This window comes from Crocuta crocuta, unplaced genomic scaffold (assembly GCF_008692635.1).
Source record: "Crocuta crocuta isolate KB4526 unplaced genomic scaffold, BGI_CrCroc_1.0 scaffold126, whole genome shotgun sequence".
NCBI lineage: Eukaryota > Metazoa > Chordata > Mammalia > Carnivora > Hyaenidae > Crocuta > Crocuta crocuta.
In genome coordinates this window covers 4,933,099-4,943,598 of record NW_027531000.1, presented here as the reverse complement: position 1 = coordinate 4,943,598, position 10,500 = coordinate 4,933,099, and the positions used below count along the sequence as shown (strand labels likewise).

General features: G+C 40.4%; 1 protein-coding gene across 1 annotated transcript in view; it reads left to right on the top strand.

Annotated features, from left to right (window-relative positions):
* Positions 1-10,500, top strand: part of FOXP1 (forkhead box P1) — a 174,610-nt gene that overhangs the window by 118,711 nt on the left and 45,399 nt on the right. The window contains exon 7 of the mRNA XM_077770637.1: positions 3,003-3,107. Coding sequence (XP_077626763.1) covers positions 3,003-3,107 — 105 coding nt within the window. The remainder of the gene's footprint in view (positions 1-3,002; positions 3,108-10,500) is intronic.

Sequence of the window (10,500 nt, the reverse complement as noted above, 5' to 3'; positions counted from 1 at the left end):
GTGGGGGGGGGGGGGGGAGGGGATGGCAGAGTCCATAGAGTCCATGTCAAATCATGTATATTTTATTTCTAGTCATAAATTCCTCTAGTGAACACCTACCATTTTCTTTCCTACTGTTATTTTCAGGACACTCTCTGCTTAACAAAAAAAGGCACAGAAGAATAACCATTGGCAGTTTTTAACTAGTGGTATTAATTTTATATCCTAAGTAGTTGAGAGGTTAAAGAGTCACACAAAGTATGTATAATGGTTAAGAACATACTCCGCATACAGGACCTCTGGGGAGCAACTTGATAGAATGTTCATGGTGCATTTTAAACTTAGTACTTGTTAATTGACTCATCCCACTTCTCCGAATGCATCTTGTGAAAATCAGTTATATACTGGGATGTTTAACCAGGTAAATTTTATTTTTGACATTATTCATAGGTGTATGAAACCTGAAGGGAATCTCAATGTCTGAAATAGAGGGGTGGTTTGACCAATTTCAGTATGTAACTGAGTCTAAGACGGCCTGTGATGGGGCTATTTGTTTCAGTAAATAACGATTTTGAAGACTAGCTGATAACATAAGAAATTTGTTAATAACAAAATCATGTTAAATATAAAAGGATGAGGGGCACCTGGGTGGCTCAGTCACTTAAGTTTCTGACTCCTAGTTTCTGCTCAGGTCATAATCTCACGGTTTGTGAGTTCAAGCCCTGCATCTGAACTCTTCTGACAGTGCAGAGTCTGCCTTGAATCGTCTGTCTCTCCCTCTCTCTGCCCTTCCCCCCATCTCTCTGTCTCTCCCTCAGTAAACGTTTTTAAAAATACTTATAAAGGGATGATAGAAACATTGATGCCTTAATTTCTGAAAAGTGTGTATGCTTGTATTTTTATACATATAAAATTTTTTAACATGAAAATATTTTATTAATCTTAATGTAGTTGGCAAAGAGCATAACCATGGGGTTTTTTTTTCTTTCTACAATATTGGCCGGAATAGTTTTCATTTTAAATGATTTCCTTCCCTCAGAATAGCTGAGACTTCTAGTCCTTAGAAGGATTGTTTCGTTTCAGATATTGTCAGTAATTTTTTGAAATTCTGTTTTTGTATCATATCTGTTTTTTCCAGTGTAACTGAGATACAATTGACATAGAGCATTGTATAAGTTGTACCGCATAATGACTTGACTTACATGTGTCATGACATGATTACCAAAATAGTCTCACTAACGTCCATCATCTGAGGTCATCATATCTATTTTATTCTTTAAAAAATCTGGAGATGATCTTGGATTGGTAGTAATTCTTTCCATCAGGCCAGTGGACTTTTGCCCTCTTAACTGCTTAGAGAATATCCTTTTACCATGGGGCTTTGTAAGTCTCATTATAGAACTACCATCTTTCACTCGTGTTACTCTTTTCTCTCATGAGGGCCACCTATATCAGACTTGTGTAAAAAAATTTGGGGGGACCGCCTGGGTGGCTCAGTCAGTTAAGCATCCGGCTTCGGCTCAGGTCACGATCTCACGGTTCCTGGGTTCGAGCCCTGCATCGGGCTCTGTGCTGACAGCTAGCTCAGAGCCTGGAGCCTGCTTCAGATACTGTATCTCCCTCTCTGACCCTCCCCTGCTCACACTATCTGTCTCTCTCTCAAATAAATAAATAAAGCATTAAAAAAAATTTTTTTTGGTTTCCAGATTCATCTTCTATTTTAAGGCAAAAAAAAAAAAGAAAACTGGTCACTCTTTTCAAATTATGTTGAATTTCCAGCACAATTATTTAAAAGCCATAGAGAGACCTATTGATCTTTGATAAGGTGTAGTTCTGTGTCCCTGTATGTTTACTCCTCATGCCTCTTAGTTTAAACTAACTGTTTGTAATATGCCCATTGTGGATTCATTATAAGTCAGGGACAAGTGGCATTTGTGTACATCTGCTCCGCGATTGTGAATCGATCTATGATATATGAATACGTATCCTTGTGGTAATATACAAGCTGCACGTGTGTGCATGCTTTGCACCTATGTGTACGGAATCATGATTGAAGTTCAGAATCACAGACAGGCAGTGGAAGAAGTTGCAAAATAGCCCTTCCCTTGAAGAGAATGTGTTGAGTAGGAAACAGAACTCTCAGTGTTAGTTTTACATTTCTATTTGATGGAATCTAAGGATATGGAAACTACTGTAAAAATAATTTGTCTGAAAGTCTGGATGCAGAAATCTAATAGAGGAAATATTTGAGAATATGGTTCATCAGCGAGTGCAGCAGATACACTACCCCAAACACCACATGGTGCGGATCAAAGCATCTCATGACTTGGATCCTTGTGGTCAAATCATTACGTATTGATTGGAACCCCACTGAAGGATTAACCCCTTGTGTTCATGCCACATTTTTTTCTCAGCCTTGGTGTCTGTAATTTTAGGGATACGATCTTTCTCCTGTTACTAGTGTTTTTTAAGCTAATCATCTACTTGGATATATTTGTCTTCCTAAATTATTTGATGCTAAATTATTTAATTGCTCTGTTCGGTGCTTGATAAAATTAATTTGTGAAAAGATCATACAATTATGCGAAAGCAGTTTTCTAGTCGAAGGGAGGAGAAAAATGTATAATATCCTGGGTAGGAAACAGCAAGAGAATCTCAAAATCAAGTACAGATTTGATCATTTTCATTATGTAGATTAAATGATAAATTCTAGCTTTTTAAAGAATCCTTCACAGTTTGAGTAGAGAGCTTTGCCTCTAACAAAAGCCTGTCAAACACTTTTCATACGTGGTGGTACATTTCTAACATTGGACTAGTCACAGTCTGGAATTTAACTCTTGCTTTTAAATAACAATGCAGAATTAATTTGTAAATGCGGGGGAGAAAGAAACCCTAGACTCCTCCACGTCCACGTTCAGCCTTGTGGGTTCCTCTTGCCTTTGAAGCCTGGTGGGATGGTTCTTGGCAACAAATTCATTCTCTTGTCCTTTTGTGTGTGTGTGTGCGTGTGTGTTTTTTTTCAGTTTGTCCCACGAGGAGCACCCCCATAGCCATCCTCTCTACGGACATGGTGTATGCAAGTGGCCAGGCTGTGAAGCAGTGTGCGAAGATTTCCAATCATTTCTGAAGTAAGAATGATTTTATATTGCTTTCTTCTCTTACATAGCCATCACCTCCCATGGCTCATGCTTTTCCTCATAAAATGCCTTTTTGATGGAGGGTTTCACACCACCATTTTGAGAATGGACTCTAAATCATAAGGTCCAGCACATCATCCTAGGAATAGGCACAGAATCTGTGGAGGGTCGATCGTAAAGGGCAAAAGAGGTTCACCCAGGGGTAGTTTTGATGCTCTTCGTAAGAGTCTATGGTTTACACATTTCCTCAGGATGACAGTGATTAAATAAAAGTTCTCCCAGTATTAAATTTGCCAGAATTTAGTTTTCACTTTTATTCGTTGGTCTGCATACTGAAGTGCTGGCATACCCTTAGGTTTCTAACTCTGCTGTCAGTTCGTAGCTGGTTGCAGCCTGGTAATTGGTCCTCTCTGTTTTTATACGCATGACTTGCAAACTTAAGAAGGGGGTGCCCAGGAAGTGCTGTCACCTTGCTTCTTACTTACTGCTATTGACTCTAGTTCCAATTCTTGTCCTTATGGCGAGAATGGAGTAACTTTAATTTCTACCTTTAAAGTATCACTAAAACTTGGATTATCCCATTTAAATCTGTAACACTGTTAAAGTATCTCTGTAAATAAATGTTAGATTAATCTTCTCAGAGTTGAAGTGCAATGCTTCTGCCCTACATCTTCGTATTTCCCCTCCATACTATGCCTTGCCCTTTAACAATATTTAGTCTACACTGCCCTGTTTTAATGATACCCCATGCATTTATTGATAGTATCATTAAATCATTGGCAGATGGACTGAATATAATAATACATTTTATTTAGTATATTTACATGGTACATAGTAATTGAACATATGCACACATATGACTCCTTTATATCTATCTTCATGAGGGCTTACAGATTACGAATTGGGGTTTCTTTGCTTTGGGCTTTTTTCTCTCATTCAAGCCCCCAGAAATAGAACAGAGCTGATTTGTGTACAGGTTTCTAGTTTTGTGTGGTCTTTATATTCTTAAAGCAGTCTCTATCTTTACCCTTATGGACCTGCATACTGAAACTTTAAGAACCCACCGTTAAAGATCCTTCCAGCATTACCGGAAAGGAGTTTCTATGAATGTTGTGTTTTAATTAGTGAAGACTGTGAATCTATTTCTGAGCTTCCCAGGTTTGCTATTTTACTTGAAGGGCATTATATAGTCATTAGAAACTTAAGTACTCAAAGTTTTTAAAAGAGATGCCTAAAATTTGTTTCTAGATATGAACAGTCAAGAGCAGTGATACTTTAAAGTAAGCAAAAGCCCTTTACAATTATTACAATTCAAGCTAGTCGTGTTTTGGGGCTTTGTTCTCTTATAAATCACTCATTATAAATCTTCGTTTTGTTACTGTCTAATTATATTTAGATAATGAGGGAAAAAGACCTTGGCAGAAACCACTTTCACATTCTGATTTCACCTTTTGCACCAGTGCTAGGTTTGATAAATACATTGGTGCTAATTTCACTCATGTCTAGAATGGTCGATAACCATCTGTAAATAGGATTTATTTTCATAAAGTCTCTAGAAATATACAATTGCTATGAATATTCTTGGTGTATCCATTTTAGAGCCACAAAGGAAGAAGACAGTTTTTCAGTATGATCCACTTAAAAAATATTGTTAATAACCAACGTATTTCCACTCTCAACCTCAAATCAGAAGTCCATTTATCACGTGAACTGACAGTTTTATATATATATATGATATATGTATAATTATATTATGTATATATATGTATGTATATATCTTCTTTTTTCTGTGCCTCCACATTGAGAAAGCACAATTTCAAACCAACCTCATACTAAAGAAAAGAATCTGAAGATCATGAGTATTGGGACCTAGACTGATTCCTTAAAAATGAAAATCCCCTTAAATGGATATTTGGAGCCTGCCTCCTTATAGGAAACCATCTCTCAATTTTGGTGGTTTTGCACATGACGTGACATATTCCTGGTTCATATTTGCTCCGTGGACTTGGATACCCACTGTGAACCTGCCGTGGCTGCCCCTTTATTTCTTAGTACTTACTTAACTGGCTTCTATTTCTTAGAAGACTTTCATTTGTGAGCTACAGAAAACCTAACTTAAATCGGTTTAACCCCTCATTCTCTCCCCCCACCCCAAAACGGGGTTGGGGAGGTGGGGGGGAGGGCTTGGGGATTGATAATTGGCTCTTGTAACTAGGAAGTCCGAAGGGACAGCTCGCCTCGGGCATGGCTGGATCCAGATGCTTAAACAAGCTTGTTGGAGCATTGGCTTTGTGTCTGGTAGCTCTGTTTTCTTCTGTGTTGCCTTCGTTCTTAGGCACTTTCCAAGTAGAACTAAAGAAGACAGATCTACATGCCACAGGTGTATCCATCTCACAGTGCATCTCTTTCTCTGGAGCCCACCAGTAGTCCTGGGCAGCCTCCCACTGACCCAGATTAAGTGGTGTCCCAGCTTTGAGTCAGTCACAGTATTGTAGCCAGCCTTCCTTCCATCACATGGGCACCTCCAGAGCAGATAGAGATGTTCCCCCCATGTGAACCACAGGGGGGCTAGGGATGAGACACTTGGTTCCCGAGTGTGAAAAACGAGTATTTAAACCAGAAATTGGAGAGTAAATGCTGATTATGAAAGAAAAAAACCCTAGAACTCAATGCTCTCTTAATGCCTTCTTGAGTTACACATTGATTGGCCATATATGACAAATTCAGGGTTCTGAGTTTCCTCTACAGCATGATTTTAGCTCTGGGAAATTCAGAGTTGTCTTCAGGTTTCAGTGTCTTGCTCAGTGTAGTGGAAAATAAGTTAGTCTTCTTGCAGATACACTTCTCCCACATCTGTGTGCAGCCTAAAGGGTAATCACATTGGCTCTTGTGAAACCAACTTTGCTTTCCATTGAACTGGACTGAAAGAGCCACCATATAGCGTGTGGGTCACACAGAAACCACACGTGGCCTCTTTGAATCATGGCATCCTGGAGTCATTGTTGATGAGAAGTAATGTTTTAAGCATTTCTTCTCCAATTGTGCCATATTTGTAGATTCTAGAAGCACCTCTTTCTTGGCTCACTCTTGTTTTCCATTATCCCTCTATAGAGGTGTCGTCTTATGGTTTAAGCAAGTTGATACTGGAGGTACTTAGATTCCCCAAGGCGCTTTTACTCAACTAAATGAAGCATTGCTCTGACCTTGACTTAGTTGTTGCTTTCTAGATATTTTCCCCCACTTATCTTCTGATCCCCTGATTTTACGCTCCCCTGGTAAGAGTTTATAATTAAGCAACCCACAACCGTGCCACAGGGTCAGCTCCAAGTACTTTGCATACACAGTTGACGCTTGAATAACATGGATTTGAACTGCAGAGATCCACTTATATGCAGATTTGTTTTCTCAATAAACACATTACAGTTTTATAAACACTCCCTTTCCTTAGGATTTTCTTAATACTTTCTGTTGTAGCTTACTTTATTGCACTGTAGTATATAATACATACAGTGTACAGTAGTGTGTTTATCGACTTCAGGGTGTTGTTCGTAAGGCTTCCTGTGAACAGTAGGCTGTTAGCAGTTAAGTTCGGGGGAAGTCAAAAGTTACACATGGATTTTTGCTACATGAGGTGTGCGGAGGGATCAGTGTTCCTACCCCCCACATTTTTCAAGAGACAATCGTATAACCCATTTAATCCTCACACCACCTAACAGTGCGAATATTACGGTATTACTGTCAACCTACAGATAAGGAAAGGAACACAGAGAGGTCAGGTGATTTTCCCCAAGGTCACACAGCTAGCAGGAGGTGGAGTGAGGATCCAAATCTAAGCAGTCAGCCTTTGTACACTTCTCTTAACTGCCATACAGTACCACTGGGTTAGAAGCGTCGCCGTTCATTCACTATGCTTTCAACTTACCGCCATAGGTCTAGAAAGAGCTTTGAAGAAAAGGCAGATTGGGTAGTAAAGCCACTTTGCATTAGTGTGTTCTTTGAGTTAGTCACACAGCATCTCGGAGCATCAGTATCTGCTTGTGTAATTTGGAATAACAATATTAGTAACTCCCTCTCGGGATTGTTAGAATTAAAAGGTGCATCATATAAAGTGCCGGACCCATACTAGGCACTCGTTAAGAATATATTAGTCCTTTTTTTCTTATCTGTGCACTCAAGTCTATTTTTAAAAGAGGGATAATTTTAAATATCCGAACATTTCTGACCAGCCCCAGGGAAGGCGCAGTGACCATGCAGGACATTAACGTGTCAGAAGAGACTAATCTTACTATCATTTGTAACCATGAATTTCTTGTTGCAAGTCCCCCACGGTCCAGTGTGACTGAGGGGCAGGGGTCGGCAAACTTTCCCCATAAAGGATCAGACAGTAAATATGGTGGGTTTTTGCTGACAGCGCAGTCTCTCCCTACTACTCACCTCTGCCGGTGTAGCCTAAAAGCAGCCCTAGGACTACGTGTGAGGGACGGGCGTTGAGATTGCTGACATGTGACCTGGGGTGAACTTGTTGGTGTCATAACGTTTTTAGCTGAGAAATCTTTTTGCATTTCCTTAGCCATTGCCATCTTGGGTTGTTTTCTTTTGGATTCGCAGGGCCCTTACATTTATTCACATTGTGGGAAAATTCCCATGCATGCCTTGCCCGTTACCTCATTCACCGTCCACAGTTTTTACACTCAGATGGACTTGGGCTCTTCCACCTGGTCTTTAGGGCTCAGTCTGAAAGGGGAAAGTGACTGTGGTTGGTAGATGTTTTCTGATCCTCTGTTGCCTGGGCTAGTGAGAGAGAACTTTTAGAGAGGCCAGGATCAGTAATTCAGGAGAAAAATCCCATCTGATAATAAAATGCCACTGTTCACAGAGAGGGAGGTTACAGGAAGGGAGCGGAGACTCATGGGTCTAAAAATGAGGCATATTCTTTTTTCCCTCCTGAGAGAGAAATCTCATAACTGTTGGTAAATCAAACCCAGAGATTTGACACTTTTCTGTGATCATTCTGCAGTGTTTGTTCCCAAGGTGAGGTATACCACAGGGCCCTTGATTTCGAAGATAAATATTGTACAAATAACCATCCTGTTGTCTGGCCCCAACAGAGGGACACTTTATCAGAATCAGCAGATATGCAGTCTATTGTGCGCATTTATTTCCCTATTTTCTCTCAAAACAAGTTGCAGTTTTCGTGTTGATTTTTTTTTTCTTAACCCGTCAACCAAGAGTTATCATGTGACTGTTGTATTTGTTAGAGCTAACTGATAGCAGCAGGTGCTCCTCCTCCTCACTCTCCTGAAATCCTCCAGCCCTGCATTGCTTGGAGGCCTCTGATAACAGCAAAACAAAAACAAGTCCAAGCCTCTCCAGATAGGTGACACTCCCCGCACTCTTCCATTCTCTCCCCACGCGGATCGTTTGTTTCATTTCTTCAGATCAGGCGAAAGACACCACCTTTCCCAGGGAAAACTCGGATTTATACTTCTCCCCTTTTTCTTCCGCATAAAGGGCTCCTGTCATTCCCTGACAAGGTGGGGAGTAGATTCGAAGGTTAAATCATGACCACATTCTCCCGTTTCTAACTTCAAATGTAAAATCAGGCATAGACCCAGAGTTTCACAAATACGAGGTGGTCCTAGGTGCTCAGGGGAAAATATTTCCATCTCTCCTCGTTTTTCTTTTTGATGGTCATTTGTGCAACATCTCAGAAGGGAGTAATTTGCATCCTTGCTGGGTATCCATTTGAAAGGAATTTCTGTTTTTGTTTTGTTTATATTTTTTCGCTATTTCTCTTGGAGAAGAACGCCACGCGCAGCGATCAGAACAATTCCGGTGCGTGTTGGTCAGATGTATACCGTTGATTAAAACCCAAATAAATTTGCTCTGTGTTCTAATAGAGCCTAGGAGAAGAAAGGTGAGGGACAGTGTCCAGGGGCCAGAACTTTGACCCTTCCAGGAAGGTCGAGGACATTTCATCGGTCATTTGCTTTAAAAAAAAAAAAAAATTTTTTTTTTCGGTGAATTTTACTTCTCAAAACTGCGAAGAGTTTTATGTGAAAGAAACTACTAAATGCGCCCTGTAATGTTTTCACAAGTGTTTTTATCATGGTAACATCTTGTTTACTTTAGTTCCCTGCCTAAAACTACTTGGAACATGTTAAGAAAACATCTCGAGAAAGCCTTGACAAAGACGCCTTTGTTGCACAGCCACCGCGAGGCTGCAAGGATCACAAAGGTGTTAACTTTCCACCCCTTAAGCACTTCCACATGAAGTTCCAGCACCGATGTTTGTGGTTTTGGAAAAACAAAGTGTATGTTAAAGAAACCAGGTATATGCTAATACCTGTCGAAGGAGGCCGGATATCATAAATTGTTTCAAACCGTTTGTGGCTCTTGCTTTGCATGCCTGAGTGTTCCAGTTAGTGCAGGAGGCTGGGGCACATGTGGAGGGAACAGCCCTCTGGCATGCCAGGCGTGGACAGCCTCCAGCCTCACCCTGCAAGTCTTCACAACACAGGGCGATGCTGGTCCCCGCTCCCATCCCAGGTGATAGGTCTTTGAGTATCGTAGGAGCTCAGTATTTTTAGGAATTTTGGCTTTTGCACTTCTCCTGCATTGTCGAATTGCTCTAGAAAAATCAAAAGTGGGGGCCACCGGCGTACGTTTGTATCCCCTTAAAAAGTCCGCCCTTTCACCTTTCTGACATTGTTCAGGAGTTCAAGACCTTTCCAAGTGCTCAGAGAGGTCAGAGTGGCCTAAATACCACAGTGCCCTCTAGTGATCTATAGAATATTAGATGGAAAAGTTTAAACCGTTTTGCCAAAGGTAAACAGGCTCCGTGCCACCGCCTTGCTCAAAAAAGAAACAAGTAACCTTCGAACCCATTGTTCCCCCCTCCCCACCAGGGGACAGACTGTAGTCAGAAATGCAAATGAAATTCAATTTTTTTTCTTGTAGACTTCGAAAGCACTAGAGCACATTTTGTAAATGTCTGCTCGGTGCAGTTAGCTCTCCACGTACCCGAGGGTGTGTGTACAGCACATTGTGTCCCCATAGGTACATTGTTGTGCGTTCTTCTCTTTTAAGAGCCATTAGTTACATACTTCACGTCATCATTTCCGGCCTGTAATTAGAAGGCATTACTTAAAAGACAGGGATCGTCTTTGCTCCATACTTTTATTGACACTGTCTACCATATTATGGCCATGTCTAAATGGTAAAATTTATTATTAGCAGCAGTGTCACAAAAGTCTGAGACAGCGATTTTCCTTTCAATAAAAGTAGTTAAAAACCTTTTAGAAAATCCATAATTTTGATTGCTGGTACTTCATAAATGTATAACTGGTACTTTTTAGCTGTCTCTTTAGGGAAAAATGAGTTT